Source organism: Diaporthe batatas (assembly GCF_019321695.1).
Source record: "Diaporthe batatas strain CRI 302-4 chromosome Unknown Contig00011, whole genome shotgun sequence".
NCBI lineage: Eukaryota > Fungi > Ascomycota > Sordariomycetes > Diaporthales > Diaporthaceae > Diaporthe > Diaporthe batatas.
In genome coordinates, this window is record NW_025408558.1 from 1875981 (window position 1) to 1893943 (window position 17963).

Below are 17963 nucleotides of genomic sequence, written 5' to 3' on the forward strand. Positions count from 1 at the left end.
ATGTAAGTACTTACGTACCTAGGTACGTAAGCTCTTATCTACCCTCCAGCACAGACCGGGCCATGGGTGTTATTGCGGACCCACCGACCTGCAGCCCCTCGCAACTGATAGCCCGGGGTGAGTAGGCGCCCCGGTCAGCGAGCCCATTACTACCTGTCTCATCCCTAAGCTGAACAGCTCGCCATACACAGGTATCTTGCCCGGAACAGAATACCCGTCGATTCTACACACATCCAAGTACTGCCTACACAACGACTGTTTCTGCGCTGGAGGAGTTGTTGTTTCTGGGACAGGCGTTGCCATGTCTTCTTGCAACGACAACACCTTTGGGCCTGTCGTCGCCGCGGGCTGCAGGGACTCGTTCGACTTCACCTTGCTGTTTCAGCAGAGCATTTTGTCGATTGGGCCCTCTGCCCTCTTTCTCATTTTGGCACCGCCTCGCATCCTGCGACTGCTCAGCCGCCCACAGCGCACTTTGACGACTACGATTAGCCCATCATATCTCGCTAGGGTTGCGATACCTCTGATCTACCTCGGCCTACAAATCACTCTGCTTGTCGCATGGCAAACTTCGGCGCACAGGTCCGCCACGGATGTCTCGCTGGCCGAATCTTGCATGAGGCTTGCCGATGGTCTGGTCATCTGCATCCTCTCTATTGCTGAATACCCACGGACGGTACGACCTTCCACGCTTCTCTGCGTTTACTTCGCTTTCAGCGCCGTGTTTGACGGTGTCCAAATTCGCACTCTATGGCTACTGAGTGGAGGATCTCAGCTGGTGGCCGCCTTGTCAACTGCGAGCCTTGCTACGAAGCTCATCATGCTAGTAGTCGAGTCTCAGGGGAAACGGAATCTGTTGAGAGACCCATACAGCGAACTTGGTCCCGAAGCCTTATCTGGAATATTCAGTCGAATTTCTTTTTGGTGGCTAAACAGCCTCTTGTGGCATGGTTTCAAGACCGTTCTTGTTCCTGAAAGTCTGTTCCAGGCGGATGCTTCGCTGGATACCCATGCACTGCATCAAAGATTCCAGCATGCCTGGAACACAGGGCTACGTAGCAATGGAAAGCGCAGGGGAAAGCTCTTGTTTTCGTGCTGTCGGGCAGTGAAGGGACCGATCATTGCAGCCATCCTTCCGCGTCTATGCCAGTCGGCCTTCAACTTCAGCCAACCACTGCTCATCTCCCGCGTAGTCACATACCTGCAAGAGGCCAACAGTGACCTAAACTTTGGGTACGGACTGATCGGTGCCACAGCGATTATATATATCGGCCTAGCTTTCAGCATGGCTGTATACAAGCACAAGACGTACAGGCTCATCACTATGGTACGAGGCGGCCTGATCTCCCTCATCTATGACAAGACAATAAAGCTAGAAACGGGCGCACTTAAAGATGGGGCAGGCGTTACGTTGATTGGGACGGACTGTGAGAGTATCGCGCAGGGGCTTGTCAACGTACACGAGATCTGGGCATCGCCCATCGACATTGGTCTGGCGTTGTACCTTCTCCAATACGAGGCAGGAGTTGCGTGCGTGGCGCCAGTTGTTATTGCCGTCCTTTCAACACTATGCAGCGTTCAGATCGCAAAGGTCACCAGGAAAAGGCAAAAGGCCTGGGTGGAGGCTGTACAAAAGCGGGTGACGAGCACGTCCAGCCTACTGAGCAACATCAAGGGTGCAAAGATGGCCAGCCTGGTAGGGGTAATGGCGGCTCGTATCGAATCGTTGCGGGGCATCGAGATCAACAAGGCCAAGGCGTTTCTGCGCATCGATGCTATCATGAACGTCTGCGCCAGCGCTCCAAATCTGGTCTCCCCGATGGCAACGCTGCTCATATTCGCATTCACAAACGGCACTTTGACGAGCGAGAAAGCCTTTCCCGCCCTTTCCATCGTGGCCATCATGAACCAGCCACTGACGCTTGCTTTGAGCGCAATTCCGACCTTCTGGGCCTCACTGGCCTGTTTCGAGCGGATCGAGAAGTATCTTCTTCTTGAAGAGCGCAAAAACTTCCGTTCGCCTCTTTCATCCGGCTCTGGTTCTCCAATTTTGCTTGGCACCCGGCTCTCCGTGGAGCCTGAGCAAGAAAAGCTCCCGAATAACACAATCGAGGTCGAACTGGAGGCCATGGCGCCTCTACGAAATGCGACCGATCGTCCACCTCTGGTGTCTATCAAACATGGCTCTTTTGGCTACGGGAACGATGGACAGTGTGTACTACAAGACGTCGACCTTGACTTGTACCCGGGCACATTCTACACCCTGATGGGCCAGATTGGTTCAGGAAAATCAACCCTCTTTCGGGCCATATTAGGGGAGACAAGATGTCTCACGGGCCAGGTCACCGTTTCCGTTCCATCTGTGGCGTACTGTGCTCAGGAGCCGTGGCTGCCCAACGTTTCTGTCAAAGCCAGCATCCTAGGTGACAATGGGCTGGATGAAGGATTCTACGACCAAGTTGTTAGGGCATGTGGGCTCGAAACTGATTTAATTCAATTACCAGGTGGACATGGGACGATTCTGGGATCCAAAGGAACGCGACTGTCCGGCGGCCAAATCAAACGTGTCGCCTTGGCTCGCGCCGTCTATTCGAGACTGCCTCTCGTCCTCCTAGACGACTGCTTCAGTAGTCTTGATTCAAAGACAGAGGCGCTCCTCTTCCGCCGACTACTGCAAAAGAACGAAGGTCTTTTGAGACAGCTTGGCTGCTGTGTTGTTCTTGTCACACAAAGTGAGCGGCATGCCATCCAGGCAGACAGGCTGCTCGTTGTGGAATCGGATGGGTCCATTAGCAGCCGAGAACCCACAAAAGACTCGACATGTTTGATTGATTCGGCCGATCAAATGCCTGTCAAAGCCAAATCTGGCGAGGATACTGACCCCGGCAGCGAGACCCAGAGTGCTGCAAATCAAGGCCGGGCAACAGATTCTGATCTTTCCTCGCCTGCTGCCCGCCAGACAGGTGACCTTTCTATATGGACATTCTATTTCGCGCGAATTGGGCTCCTTAACTGCGCGATTTATCTAATCTTGAACGCCTTGACGGCCTTCTTTCCACGCTTCGCACAGGTGTGGGTTTCTTTCTGGGTCGAGGCGTCTTCCCAAATTCGCAGGGAGAACGTCAATGGCATCTATGGTGCTACATATGTATTGCTCTCAGTCGGAGGCCTTCTGGCATTCTACTCCGTACTTTTGTACATGTTCCAGGTCATGGTGCCACGATCAGCGCGCAGACTGCATCACGAACAGCTACAGACGACGATACACGCTTCGCACAGCTTCTTGAGCCGGACAGATCCCGGCATGATCCTGAATCGCTTCAGCCAAGATATGACACTGGTCGATATCGAGCTGCCTTCATACGCGGTACAATCCTTCTTCTACGTCTTCAGCTGCCTTGCCCAGGGAATATTGGTAGCAACGGGGATCAAGTACATGGCCGCGCTAATCCCTGCGATCCTTGCGGTTGTCTACGTCCTCCAGAAATTTTACCTACGGACATCGCGCCAGCTGCGTTACCTGGAACTCGAAGCAAAGTCCCCGCTCTACAGCCACATGCTTGAGACATGCAGCGGCCTGCATACCATTCGGGCATTCGGGTGGGAGAGGCGTTTCCGTGAGGCCAACACGTCACTTGTCAATGCATCTCAGAGGCCACTGTACGCGTTGTACTGTGTCCAGCGCTGGCTCAATCTGGTCTTGGTTCTGGTGGTTGCTGCCATTGCCACTTTGCTGGTGGCGCTCGGCACGCAGCTGAAAGGCGAGACGAGCCCAAGTTCGATGGGTGTGGCGCTCGTCAATGTGGTGAACTTTGCGCAGACTTTGGCTAACCTGATCACGGCATGGACGTCGCTCGAGACAGCACTCGGCGCCATTGGCCGAATTAAAGGCTTTACGACAGATGTCAAGCACGAGGACGATCCCAGCCTAGGATTTGCTCCAAGTAGCGTCGGTGATCCTCCGTCAGGCCCGCTCACGAGTTCTCAGACACCAGGCAGGCTCGAGATCTCGCACGCGTCACTGGCATATGAGGACTCCCCTCCAGTACTAAAAGACATCTCGCTTGTCGTCGAGCCAGGCATGAGGGTCGGCATCTGCGGGCGGTCCGGAAGCGGTAAATCCTCCTTATTGTTAGCCATCCTCCGGATGCTACGCTGTACGGAGGGCAGCATCGCCCTGGATGAGCAGCCCATCCATACCATCCCCAGCGAGACCCTACGTGCTGCATTCATTGTTGTTCCGCAGACTCCACTCACTATTCCCGGGTCAGTCCGCGCCAATCTTGACCCGCACTCTATTTTCCACAACAACGACGATGCAATCGTCGCCGTGCTTCAAGAGTTTGGGCTCTGGGACACAGTCGCCAAACAAGGAGGCCTCGACACCGACGCGGATGCTCTTTCGCTAAGCCATGGCCAGACGCGGCTATTGGCCATTGCGCGTGCAGTCCTGGAGAGAGATGCCAGTTCCAAAAACAAGAGAATTGTGCTCGTCGACGAGGTGACCAATGGACTGGATGCCGAAAGCTCGTCCACGGTGATGCGCGCTTTGGAGAGAGCTTTCAAAGGCTACACAGTAGTTGCCATCGCGCATCAGCTCGAGACCATTATGGACTATGATTGCGTCGTCGTGCTAGATGCTGGCCGTATTGCTGAATGGGGCAATCCTGCCGCTTTGTTGGGCTACGAAAGAGGTTGGTTCAAAAGTCTCTGGGAGGAAGGCGGGTTCAGACAGAGACGCATGACGTCCTTGTAAACTGGTGATTTCTTTTTTGCAGATCGCCGATTTTCATGAACTTCACACGGCCGCAAAGACAACACTACACATTCCGTGACTAGATTCAACTGCAGTGGTGTGTAGGAGGAAACAGTTGGGGTTTCTTGTCCTTGTAATCACGACCTTTTCATGCATGGTCTCTTAATCACAGATGTATCCACTCTCTATAATAAGACTATGAACTCGCCGTGGCAGACGGCGCCTCTAACTACGGTATCCCACAACGATCAAAAGCTACCGTCAGCCGTGTGTAGTTGCGCGGCAGTACGTGCTCCACCAGGAGCTTCTCGCAGTGCGTGGAGTGCCCAAGATCCCAGATACGCTGATCGATCTCCCTCCACTCGTTCCACGCCCTCATCTGCGTCTCCCACATGTACGCACAGTGGACGTAATGGAACTCGGGCACGACGTAGACGCGGAAGTGGTCGCCCTGACGTACGACGTCGTCGGGTATCGGCGTTGTCAGGGCACTGTCTGCGTACCATTCGTACTTGTTGACAGCCAGGTACGACTCCATGAGCTGTTCGTCGAAGCAGTCCTCGTGGATCCACGCCGTGAGCATCAGGTCGAAGCGGCAGCCCGCTGCGCGTGCCGCTGTCGAGGTTGACCGCATTCTTTCCACACAATGGTCGTGGTATCTTTGCCACCACTTGCTCATGTGGCGTACACAACGATGAGTAGTGTGAATACGGCAGTGACGCCTCCCAGGACCGCGAGGACTGTGCGCAAGTTGATGGCCCACGCCTGGGTCTTGAGCGTTTACCACTCTATGAAGGCGCCACGTACATTTTACATGTATGGGGATTAAAAACGAAACTACCACTTGATGGCCCACGTACATCGTCGAGCAGACCTGGGGGCTCGCACCTTGTCTGTGTTATCGGTACTGGTGTGTGAGTCGTCGAAATCAGGGATATAAGTCAACAGCCCCTTGGCTGATTGGTCTTGAGATGCTGCCTGGAGTGACATGGTGCTGTGTGGTTTGAAGCGTTGATCAAAGAGGTGCTCGAGTCTCAATCAAAGGGAACTCATGACTAAAATAATCCTTTGCCGTCTGCGCAGCGAACCGATGTTGCTCTAAGTATCAAATCCAAAGAAAAGAGAGTAACAGGACCATTGACTCTAATGGCGAGCCGTGATGAGAAGAACTCAGTACCACAGTTGGGCATCGATTTGATACTCACACAGCCAAACGTCCTCTGGCACACGGAATGTGAGGCGTGGAAATGCCGGTCGAGGAGGATTCCTTGCGGTCACCTTGGAGATTAGGCAAGGCTGAGGCACAGTAGATGGCGCAAACCAAGCTTTATTAAATCAGGAAAGTGCTTATACGTTGGTGCGTTATCTGCCTGCACGTTGGTCTGTTCCCCGGCTGTATCCACGAGAGATGCGACCTGGATCTGCCGAAAGGATTCTAGATACGAAGGCTGACAAGGCAATTTCGCCGCCACGTGTTCCAACTGCCCTTGATGCAACTATTGTATGCTCAGAATGTTATCCCATTCGATTATCCATGCAATTAATCAGTCGATCACAGGTTTGCATACAAGCAGGAAGATTCAAATGATAGGTTGGGAATGTATAGTACTTGTAAATCACTACTAGATACATACCGGAAATAAGTATCTAAACCCTTGTAAGCCGCATCAACGAGATCGCTTATCAGCGACAAATGATCGCTTATCTTTCGACTCATAGACCGTGCCGCTCTTCTCCCTTCCTCTTCACTTAGACACAGCGTTCCAAAGAACACGACCAACGAAGTCGTTGGGCAGGAGAAGTGGAAGCCATGGCCAAGCCCCCTTCGAGCGAGCGCTATGCTCTGGTACTCCTCTGCCTTTGCATATTCCTGCTGGTTTTTGGCGAGACGATGCAGCCTGCTCCACGCACACAGATATATGAGACCATCATCTGCGACACCCTCCTCCCGTCCACCGACAAGGGCCCGGAACGATGCAAAGCCAATGTCGTACAGGAAGAGTTGGTGTTCCTCAAAGGAACAGAAAGACTGCTTGGGGCGTTCCCGAGTGAGTATTGTGCCTCTGCCTCGTTCAACAGTGTGTTTGCTGATCAGTGTTTGGGCAGCCATCCTTGCGATACCATACGGCCTGGCTGCCAATCGTTTCGGCCGGCGCAATGTCTTGACCTTGGCTCTTGTTGGACTCCTCCTAGAAGAAACATGGAATTTCTTTATATGTGAGACAATTTCCTCAAGTGTTGGCGATGCAATCGCGTGCTGACACACATGTTGGACTCTCAGGCTGGCTGTCCCCCGCGTTAAACATCCGCCTGGTACTTGTTGCTGTGGGCTTCGAGGTCATTGGCGGTGGCTTTGGTGTCGTCACGACCATGGTACACGTCATCGCCGCGGACATCGCGACCGGGGATGCGAGGACCAGCCTCTTCTTCGCCATCCATGCCATCGGCACGATTGCAGCAATACTCGGGCAGCTCATCAGTTCCGTGCTGATGCCCCTCAATGTGTGGCTGCCATGGGTGGCAGGCATCTGTTGTATTCTCATGGCAGGGACCGTTTCCCTGTTCATCCAGGATAGACACCAACACCAGGAAACAGAGACAGATGCCACGAGCGCTGAGCGAGAACCGCTACTGATACCAGAGACCGATACACATGGTCCAGCGTCCGAATTTGCGACGGCAGCGAACGGAGACTTGCTAGACGAAGCAGACGGTCCGGGCTCAATGCTTCAGACTGCCTGGAAGCGGTTCAAGACAGGGACACGCATTGCCGTTGGGCAGACGCGGCTCATCTTTCTATTGGGACTGGTCCTGCTATGCCAGATCAGCGAGGACTCACTCCCAATGATACTGTTAGTTTTCGCATCCAAGAGGTTTGGCTGGAGCTTTGCGAGGGCAAACTTGTTCTGGGCCCTGGGCGAGGGCGTCCAGCTGGTTATCCTCTTGGCTGTGCTCCCTCTCGTAGGCCGCCTGCTCAAGATCCGGCTGGGTCTGGATCCCTTCGCCAAAGATGCCACACTGGCCCGGTCCAGCGCCGCCCTTCTCGGCCTTGGGACGCTCTGTATTGGTCTTGGGCCAAACATCCCTGTTTTCGTGGTAGGAATTGTTCTCACGGCGTCAGCCGCGGGCATGCAATCCCTTCTACGAAGCCTCGTCACCGAGAGCATCGAGGCAGGAAGCCTCAGTCTCGTGTACTCGATCATAACCGTTCTGCATGTCGTCGGCGGCGCCTTGGCTGGTCCGCTTTACTCGGCGGCGTTTGTTGCTGGTATGCGGCGCGGAATCGGGTGGACTGGGCTTCCGTTCATTGTTGCTGGATCTTTGGGGTTGCTGTCATTCTGTTTATTGTTAGGGCTGCGAAAAGGGAGGAAAGATTCTATCCAATAAGGAGCTAAAGTCATTTCGAGTGTATTGGGTATTCTGCAGCAGGCCAGCCACCATTGCCAGCACCGTTCTGCTTAAGGCCTTTCTAGGAACAACGATCGAGTACCCTGTGGAACCTTAGAATGGAATTACCTCCAGACAGTTATCCCGAAGAGGGCTTTGCTGTACTTAAGTAAGAATCTCTAGCTTTGGAGGCTTAAGCACTGACAACCACTGACAACTTCGAACCTCTCTCACATAGATTAGATTCTAGGTTGTTCCGTTACATTTCAAACGTATGCGGCACCTTTACACAGTGATAAACGCCTAAGACTGAGATCTTTTAAAAGCATAGCACTAATAAAAGCATAGAGAGAATACAGCACGTCTGTGGGCACGTGGCCTTAGCCTCGGGCCGCGAAGAAAAGGCTAGGAGGCATTACTCCCGACGGCGACGCTGACTAGAATCGCCGACACAAGTAGCCCAGATTAGATGCTACAGCTATCTTTGGCCTAGTTAAACGCTAGCTCAAGGAGCGTCAAGTATCCTGGGGCAAAGATAGGTGTCCTAAAGCCGAGAGTCGGACTGTGCATGGCTATTCTGGGAAGTCCACAAAGCATCTTGACTTTGCCGATCACCCAGCGAGTCCTCGCCATTCACAATCAATTCTCTCACTGACGAAAAACAGGAATTCAGATAGATACTCAAGTACATTCGCTGTTTCATTGTACCACGTGCAATTGCCATGCAGTTTGGATTAGCTGCGAATCACGCTAGTAACGGATGGCGGGGCACAGGAACATCTGGTATTCTGCACACAGCGTCATTCCGCTAGCGAGTAAAAAGAAGGAGTGAACGTCTCATGCACGTCTGACGCGTTCTGATGTCTTGATCCACCTGCATCGTGAAAAGAAAAAACCGTACCTCTCACCTCCAGATTACCACAGTTCCTTTCCCCGTACAAACTCAAGCGTAGGCCATCTCATCCCGCAGCCAAACATGCCCAAGCACTGATGTCATCCGCAGCTGTTCAAAATGTCAACTCTACAGTACACAAGCCCTGCAGGCCATGGCCAACACCACCTGAAGAAATACGGGTACAGTCAAGTTGTACGCGTCGGTGACGTCATCCACATATCCGGCCAAGGTGCGTCCAATCTGGGTCGCGGTGGTGAGAAGCAAGTGGCTGGGCATTACTACCTACTGATCATACCTTGCTGCTCGCAGGCGGCTGGGTCTACGAGACCGGCGAGATGCGCGAGGACACCGAGGACCAGATCGACCAGGCCTTTGCCAACGTCGACCACATCCTCAGGGAGGCCGGCGGCAAAGGCTGGGACCAGGTGTACAAGGTCAACTCGTACCATGTCGCGCTGGACGACCGCGCGCTGGAGGCCATGACGCGGAACTTGGGGAAGTGGATGAAGAAGCACAAGCCCCTCTGGACCTGTGTCGGAGTGGCCAAGCTCGGCGGGGGCGATGCAATGAAGGTCGAGATCGAGGTGCAGGCTTTTGACAAGGGGGCGTGAGTGACTGTTGGGGTAGCAGCTGCGGTAACAGTAACAGTGAGAGTCTGAGGATTGAAGTCTCCGGAAGAATGAACTTTCAAGGGTAGGCTCATGTGGCAGTTGTGAAGAGCGTTATGATTCTCTGCCTAGGTATCCGGGAAACTCTCCTGGAAAATTACTCATAATCTGAGAGCTCGTGCTCTCAATGAAGCAGTGCCGGCTGATGATATTTTCCAATCTGCCAGTGAGCGTCTCGCTTTAGAAGCACACATCTTAAGGCCGGAATTAATATTCAACAACACATTCTTCTCCTCTACTTACTACATCAGTTTCAGCTGGTGCGAGGAAAGCGAAATGTGCTCTCCCTTCACCCTTTTAGGAAGAGCGGCATTCCCATGAAGGCCATAAGTGAGATGTCAAGTCTGCTATGCACCATCCTCAGAGCAATGCATACTGCCACACCGAAACCCTCCCAAGGACTTGACACCATGTCAAGCACGGCCTCACGACGGTCATTATTCAGCGCGTGAATGCTCCAATTCACCTGGGTAGCGGCAATCTTTTCAGACCTCACGGGGTATACTCCTCGTACTAGTAGTGATGATTCCCTGGTGTCGCCTCTGCTGACAGCTGGCCTTAGTCTACAGACTGTCACCAGCCTGAGGTGGTCAGCCGCGGCAACCGCCGGAGCCTTCTCAAATGCCGGCATGCGTTCATGCCAGGAGTCATCGTCCCACTGTGCCGGTATGCCAGGTACCGGTGTTCAGGTGATGCAATGTGCTGAGTAATTAGGGCCCTGAACCAGGGAAAGATGAAATGAGATGCCAAGGGTGTTGCCAAAGGAGAGATGTGAATAAGCAGCTAGCCAAGACGGATCACAGGCATAGCTGGATTGGGGAAGAGAATTTTGGTTGGTGTCCGCTTTGGGAGAATATTGGCTTGTCACACACTCACTAGTTACGTGATATGTGTGCGGCCCACTAAGAAGTGCCCATGACTCTTTTGGAATTATCACCTCCACACAGTTTTTGCCCGACCAAGTTCATGTATGCCCCTCTCCAAGGTCTCATACTCGACTCCTTTTCGCGCTATTACTTAGAGAGAATAATTTAGGTTTATAAGGTGGTGCAGTGGTATACTTAAAGTTTGTTATTAAAGGTAGCTCTGAAGGTGCAAATAAATTATCTTTGTGTCGGCTGCTTCAGCTAGATTAATGAAATACACAGATTTCTGCGCAATTCGTAGTAGACCAAAACAGCCAACCGTGCAGGGAACCTGAGCATCGCAACTGTAACGAAAGAAAGAACCATGCCTTGATAGGATATCGATGGCTGTGACCAACTTGGTCTCGGTCCCACTCGTCTGGCAACCATTTCCACACGAGAGAAATATGACCAAGCCGTCAAGACTAATCAGAAGACGTTCAAGTCAGCACTTGGTGCAAAGGTGGGAGAAGATCTGCGACATATTTTGCCTTGACATGACAGATATACGCTCTGGATGGTCGACGGATTGTCGAGAGCCTTGCCAGAACCATGCTTTACGTTACATCAACTCTGTACAGGGCATGGTCCTTATTCACAACACCATCTCCAACGCTGTTCTCACAATATCTCGAGGTCATTGCCGTCCCACTGTACTCACATGATAGTGCAACCATCGCAAAAACCTTCCACTCCATCTTCACTGCTGCTTATCCCCGACCAAAGTCTTCCTTATGTTGTAACCTAACGTACCATCCACATCACTGGGCTGAGTGAGCACATTCACCTCGAGCTGACAGTTCCTGAACAAGTCGTAGCTGAAGGCTACAATGGGAATACTTTGGATGTTAGAGTGGCAAGTCAGGGTTCTTGCCGCGGCATTTGGTCTCTGAAGAGAGCAGAAGACTCGAAGATCCATGGATGGTAGGGCGGAAGCGAAATATTTAAAGAGCCTCGCATCGCCCATCTCAAGGGATACTTCTCCGGCATCACGACATCATCAAGCCAATTACTACACAGCAAAGAAAGTCCTAACTACAATCTCTTCGTCCCCTCACAATGCTTTCCAAGGTCACCATCCTCGGCCTCCTGGCCGCCCTCCCCGTCGCCCTAGCGGCAGCTGTCCCCTCAAACCTCACTTTCAGGGCCGTCGAGGCCCTGCCCAAGAACGCCACCGAGGATGTGAACATCCTCGCTGCGCCGACCAGGTACTCTGGCCCGTGGCAGAACTTCCCGGCCATGAACACCTGGGTCGGCACATTTGACGCCCTATTCGAGATGAACAGGGGGTCAATGCTTTCTACTGGCAGCACCGCCGACGATGTCGGCAGGATCAATGTCGCCATCCGCGAGGCGGCCACCCTCGGTGTTGACGAGCGCGTCATCCTCGGGATCATCATGCAGGGTGAGTATTTATTCACCTTGCCTCCCACCCAATTACGGGGTCTTCTTCTCCCGTCGAGGAGGTCGCGGGATAGAATCACAGTCCACTGCTTTGGGACAGGAGCTGACATCCCGCCAGAGAGCCACGGATACGTCGGCGTCCGGACCACCTTCAGCCCCGGCGAGGGAATCCCCACCGCCGGACTCATGCAGTGCTCCAACTGCCCCGGCTTCCCCGGGCGCACTGGTCTCAGCCAGGTATTTGGAATCGTCTGAGCCTTCATAGGGATGAAAACACTGACACGATCCCCCCTCCCCAGGCCGACATCACTTCCATGGTTGTCGGGGGCACCCAGCACTACAAGGCAAACCTCAGGAACTGGGGTGACCAGTGGAGCGCCGAGTCCATCTACCCGGCCCTCCGCGAGTACAACTCTGGCAGCGTCAACCCCAACGACCTCAGCGACGGCAGGGGAGCTACCGCTGACTATGTCAGCGACATTGCCCAGCGTCTTCAGGGCTGGGTTGACTAAGCTGAGATATGGAGCACACTTGAGTATGTACCCTTGCTGAGAAAAGCCTGGCAAAAGGTTCGCTAGTGGATGGATGATTCGATGAAGCGGGTGAAGAGATTTCTTTTGGATCGTATCGCTCTCATTCTTCTTCGCTTGTCCTGGCTCGATGGAGAAATTTCTTTTCGATAGACTCCATGTTGAGGCGTGTTGGTTTGCGCACCCATGTATCCGCCTCACTTGGATAGATGGTTTTCTCACTTCTGTTGTTCCTATCGATAATTCCTTCAAGCAAATAAAGTTGTCGCGACACAAAATTTGCATTGCTTGCACCGTGATGATATTTAGGCCGTGGGATGCACTGCATATATTAAGGGCCTCAATTTCCGTCTTTATCGGTTTGTTATCGCGGGATATTGTAGAAATTGACCATGGCACAGCGCCATACCTCAACTAAAAGATTAAGCACATGAAATCTCTGGAAGATTGGCATAGACTTGGACCGTTCTTCGCAGTCGATGCTTCCAGTTTGGACCATTTCTTGATTTCTTGGTGATGGGCTTATTTATATCCACGTTTCCTAACCCACCTGGGCACCCATGATTGAGACATGAGGTGGCAGTAGTACCCATGAAAGGTGCCGCCAGGACAGCATAGACAGCCTGGGGGTCATGCTGGGCCTTGTGGGTCGAGCAGGATGCCACGGATCCTGATACACTTCTGCTGCGTGGCACGGAGTTGGATCGCCCAGTTGTCAACTCTGAGAAGCACCCTCCGGGTATCTGGGTGGCGCTGGCATCAATGATGTCCCGTTGTAAAAGAATGCGAACGAGCCCTGGAGACTCAAGGACCTATTAGGTCTTTGCATCAAAGTGGCCTGGATGGCCAGCCTGGGGCAATTGATGCGATTACATTGGGCGGCGCCGAGAATAACACCCATGAAGAACTGTGTAATTGGGAGTTTCCGCCGAGCGCTGGGAGTGGGGATGACAGTCGTTCCATTTCCTAGTACATGTGCTCTCCTTCGACCGGCTACCGGGATCCCGGTGTGAAATATATGATAGTAAAAGACGGCTTGAGAGTGCCGGTGAGGTTACGGCCGGGCTCTCGAAAAGACTCTCTCAATGAGAATTGGATATATTTTTCTCAGCCGCCATCAAGTGATTGACCTAGTAGATCTCGATTCGGCCTAGGTCTGCTACACTCGAGAAAACGCTTCTTTATTCGTGGTGTCATGAGTAATGCCAGTGCACTATTCGAGCAAAATCGATGCCGCTATCTGCCATAGGCACATAGCGAATAGTTATATCTTGAAGCGTAGACATTGGCTGCCAAGAATGATGTGGCCGACAGATAAATGAGCGAGTTTGAACTGCTGAAGTATTCGCTGATATGGCGAAAGTGTTAGCTCCTCGTCGATACCGTCACATACATCCCTCTCGAGGGCCCCTAGGCGTGAAAGGTACTAGGGTTGGCTGTGATGGTGAATAACGGAGGCTTCATGAGTATTGCTAAAATAAAGTGAAGGCAGCCCTGGCCACTCTGGGGCCATCATGGCAAGCTGAATCTCACCAAACCGGTCGAGACGGGTCTTCAACAAAATTCTGTTCCGGGTAAGATGCGTTCCGCGGCTTGGGGTGTGACCAGACTTAAGCTGCATGTCGCAGGTAGGTTGGTGAGCTGACGTGCGTACCTTAGAAGTGGCAGTGCTTTGGGGTTAATCGAGGTAATGACAAGAATAGACAGAGCTGAGGGGGCGCGACCCCCAACAATGTCACGGCTGTTTCGAACTGGCCTTTCGGCCGCAGATGTGAAATCAAATATCATTCATTTGGTTATCTGAAACTGGAATGCATTTCGTTCATGCGAGTAGGCTTGCAGATGGAGGCAACCGGGCGCTGTATAAGTCGGCAGATATCGGCACTTGAGAGACCTCGGGAGGTTTCAGGGTTCTCTAAAAACCAATTTCCAATCTTCTTCGAACAAACTTCTATACAATGACGAGAAACAAGAACAGACTCTATATTGCGGTCTACCCAAGTGGCCAGGGCACAGGAACGTAAGTAGGATAGAATTTAATTTCTTTTCTTCGTTTCATGAGGTTAATCATGTCTTGTGTCGCTAGATATCACTGGGCACTGCTAGTCGGACCAAAGAAGGAGACCGGGCCCGTCGCCGGACAACGGTTCCACGTCAAGAACCAACCCATCGTCCCTCGTTGGTATTACGACGCACACCCCACCCGAGATGTCCGTGCCACTGCACAGCTCTTGGCCCGCGTCACGATCGCGAAGATCGTAGACGAGGAGCGCTTGATCAACATACTGGAAAGCGTCCCTGTCGACCCGCCGGACTGGGACGGCAAGAAGAATGGCCGGGAGCCGAAGTGGACGTGCCGTGTTTGGGTCATCGCCGCGTTGAAGGCAATCCGGGCTAATGGCGGGGCTGTTGGCACCAATGTGCTTAATGATATTGAAGGTCCGAACGGTATTATTGAGAAGACGAAGGCGTTCGTTGCCCGCCAGATCCAGAATAGGCGTTACGATTCTGGTACGGATGCATTGGCGCCGAAGCCCTTGTTGGACTTGTTGAGTGGGAAGGAAAGCTATGTTTGAAGCGTGCTGCCGGAGCGAGGCAATTGTGGGGGAGAAATTGAGGTCGGGTAGATTGTGGAATATTACCTAGCTACTTCTTTCAGCATACGTTTCCCCACCAGCGAAATCGTACCCTTTCCATCTTCAGCTCTTCCGGCATGGGGTTGAGGAACTTTTCAACATTATCATGCCAAATCGGATTGACGAGGTCGCTCGCGATCTTCAAGGAGGTGTATTCCCAATAATGAGGATACCACCCCGCCATTTCCCAGTCAATGATGCCCACTATTTTGCCGTCGCGCACAAGGATGTTCGAAGGATTCAAGTCACCGTGCGTGAAGACCGATGGAGGCCAAGGGCCTTCCTGCCTCGCAATCATGTCGTTCAGTTCCTCCACATCCTTTGGATCCAGGTCCGTAGACTCCCCTGGTTTCAGACCTTCCCTCAGCCAGTTGTGGAAATCCTGGATGGTTCTGAAGGGTCCAAACCGGACTGGCGGCGGGGCGCAGCTTTGTCGAAAATCTTGGAGTGAACCACCAGTGCAGCTACCAACAGCAAATTCGGTTGGCGGTGGCAGTGCCCGGAGTTGGTCGAGGTGCTGTCGCAGTTGGTCCAGCAGACTTGCCCTGGTTTGTTCGGATGTTCGGCGCCAAATTTTGCCCAATTCTTCGCCTTGGATTTTTTCCATGACAATGTAAGCCGTACCCTTGCGTTCAAATGCACTCAGAACTTTAGGTGCGGGGATGGTCGTGTGTTCGGCAATGAACCTCATCGTGGCCGCCTCGTCCAAGCGGACATCGCGTCCGGTCTTGACTATCATGCGATGCGTTAGAGTGTACGCAGCGCCCACATGTGGTCGCTGTCGGTGTCGGAGAATAGAACTGATACGGCGAGACGTAGCGTTAAGTCGAAGAAGAGATATCGTGAGCAGCCGCCAGTAGAGTGTGTTATTGACTTCAAAATTTCCCACACCCGCTAACTCCCCTTTGCTGCCCGCGGCGTCTGGGAGGGCCATCAAGACAGAGGACTATGAAGAGTGTGTGGACATGGCGGCCGCTCGGTTTCGACCCTGGTCCTGCAAGGGTTTGACTCGAGGTTGTGAGATGAATGGTGGATGGAAATGATGAATGTGAACACGCAGCACCACAGATGATGAATGAGTGGAAGGTTGATGAATTGAGAATCAAGTAGTGCTCGTCACCGCGGAATGTGGATGTTATTTTAGGCTCATGGCTTACGTGAGGGCAGTCCTGCCGACGGCCGCGTCGTACGGAGAGCTGGTCGAATAGAGAAGGCGGTAGGGTGTGGCAGTATTCTGTCTCCCATGGGTCAAGTGTTGTTGTCTGCGACAACCGAAGCTCAGCCCCCCTCATATGCCACTCGGAATCAACCTGCAAACTCAACTGGACGATGTCGCACATACTGCATTCCCGCATCCTTGGCGCCCCTCGCGTTCTCTAGTGGAAGACGACGACAGAATGACTGGAGCTCCTTATAACTTAAATGATATTGTGAGAAATAGAGGAGAGAAATTTGCCCAATGGACGAGAGGCCGGGAAAGACAGAGAGAGCACTCAGATGAGACAGCATCGCAGTCTTCTGCGGCAAAGAATCCCATAGATCAACGAAAGAGAATCCGAACATGCCATAGGAGCTTCATTGTAGGTTTGGCTGTCTTGCTGTCATAATTCGAGTAGTGCAACATAATCAAGCATCTAGCCTGGAGTTGAAGCCGTCAATGTTGCTTCACAACGCACAATATCTTGAACTCACTTTGACCAGGCCCCAGGTCAAGGCGAGAACTATCTACCTAACTAGGTAAGATAAGATAAGTGTGGAAGGAAATATGCCTGTATAGCACTCCTTCCACTTCCTGTACGAATCCTAGGGGTTGCAACCCAGAACCGTGTGTGCAATGCTCGAAGAGAAAGGGTTTGAAGTAGCTCGGGGGTGATCGAATTTGAGTATATGAACATATGACCGCAATAATACGATGGAAACTCTCATAGAATACTTGCATCACCTCCTTGTGTAGCGATATGGAGAGGACACAGGTGAGTTTTTAGGGTGGAGATTTATTCGCGAAATTAGAGGCACGTAAATTCAGAGCCGAAGATCAAGACCTGACTCTAATTCCAATTTTTACTTGTGGTCGGGAAACTACATATTACACCAGTCGTATTTAATAGGGGATAGAACTGTCATAAGGTAGGTACGTCCTAAAGGGTACATAATTAGAACTCTCACCTCTTATAAAAGTGCACTTAGAACTTAAATAGAATATACTATACTAATAAACTATAATTATTTCTATAATATATATATATATTCTATTAATATTAATTAGTTGTTATTAAATAATAGATAGTAAAATAAAAAAAGCTATTAATATTAATTTCCCTTCACTATAATATCTTTAATATTAGCTAAGCGCTATATAGTAATTCATTATATAATAAACCTCTCTATATATAGACCTTAAATAATAGGTATAAAGATTATATAGTTTAATAACTTTCTTTATAATTATTATATATTTATTATTTTTATTATAATATATATTATTATATATAAAATTTATATTTAAAAATAATATTTTTATTAGTATTAATAATCTTAATAGTTTTAATTTAGTTTATTATAGTATTTATTTATAGAAATAAAATGAGCTTTATAATTATTAGTAGTAATAGTAATAAAAGGTATAAGGTTACCCTAAGTTATTAAATCTTTTTAGGTTAGGAAGAAAAAGGATTTAATAAGAAATACCTTTTCTAACTCCTTTTAAATAGTTTACTTTATTTAATTTCTTACTTAATAATATTATTTTTAACTTATTTATTTTATTAAAATCTCTTTATTA

At 51.1% G+C, this 17963-nt stretch overlaps 7 protein-coding genes across 7 annotated transcripts; 5 read left to right on the forward strand and 2 right to left on the reverse strand.

Annotated features, from left to right (window-relative positions):
- Positions 1–301: 301 nt before the first annotated feature.
- KVR01_009022 (uncharacterized protein) lies at positions 302–4756 on the forward strand (the record flags this gene model as incomplete). Its single annotated transcript, XM_044793846.1, has 2 exons — positions 302–731; positions 1128–4756. 2 exons carry the CDS (start codon positions 302–304, stop codon positions 4754–4756), a joined length of 4059 nt encoding a protein of 1352 aa, XP_044641524.1.
- A 229-nt stretch (positions 4757–4985) lies between these two features.
- KVR01_009116 (uncharacterized protein) lies at positions 4986–5390 on the reverse strand (the record flags this gene model as incomplete). The annotated part of the gene is made up of 1 exon (XM_044788409.1): positions 4986–5390. One exon carries the CDS (start codon positions 5388–5390, stop codon positions 4986–4988), a length of 405 nt encoding a protein of 134 aa, XP_044641618.1.
- A 1139-nt stretch (positions 5391–6529) lies between these two features.
- KVR01_009436 (uncharacterized protein) lies at positions 6530–8414 on the forward strand. The gene is made up of 3 exons (XM_044789945.1): positions 6530–6804; positions 6863–6973; positions 7038–8414. Exons 1-3 carry the CDS (start codon positions 6567–6569, stop codon positions 8141–8143), a joined length of 1455 nt encoding a protein of 484 aa, XP_044641938.1. The 5' UTR covers positions 6530–6566; the 3' UTR covers positions 8144–8414.
- Positions 8415–8854: 440 nt separating this feature from the next.
- Positions 8855–9852, forward strand: KVR01_009486 (uncharacterized protein). The gene is made up of 3 exons (XM_044788207.1): positions 8855–9092; positions 9147–9267; positions 9348–9852. Exons 2-3 carry the CDS (start codon positions 9156–9158, stop codon positions 9647–9649), a joined length of 414 nt encoding a protein of 137 aa, XP_044641988.1. The 5' UTR covers positions 8855–9092; positions 9147–9155; the 3' UTR covers positions 9650–9852.
- Positions 9853–10879: 1027 nt separating this feature from the next.
- KVR01_008907 (uncharacterized protein) lies at positions 10880–12819 on the forward strand. Its single transcript, XM_044789983.1, has 3 exons — positions 10880–12016; positions 12134–12252; positions 12315–12819. The coding sequence occupies exons 1-3, from the start codon at positions 11671–11673 to the stop codon at positions 12525–12527; spliced, it is 678 nt and encodes a 225-aa protein (XP_044641409.1). The 5' UTR covers positions 10880–11670; the 3' UTR covers positions 12528–12819.
- A 1684-nt stretch (positions 12820–14503) lies between these two features.
- Positions 14504–16301, forward strand: KVR01_008939 (uncharacterized protein; the record flags this gene model as incomplete). The annotated part of the gene is made up of 2 exons (XM_044785537.1): positions 14504–14565; positions 14632–16301. The coding sequence occupies 2 exons, from the start codon at positions 14504–14506 to the stop codon at positions 15119–15121; spliced, it is 552 nt and encodes a 183-aa protein (XP_044641441.1). The 3' UTR covers positions 15122–16301.
- On the reverse strand, positions 15201–16115 carry KVR01_009333 (uncharacterized protein; the record flags this gene model as incomplete). The annotated part of the gene is made up of 1 exon (XM_044784654.1): positions 15201–16115. The coding sequence occupies one exon, from the start codon at positions 16113–16115 to the stop codon at positions 15201–15203; it is 915 nt and encodes a 304-aa protein (XP_044641835.1).
- Positions 16302–17963: the final 1662 nt, after the last annotated feature.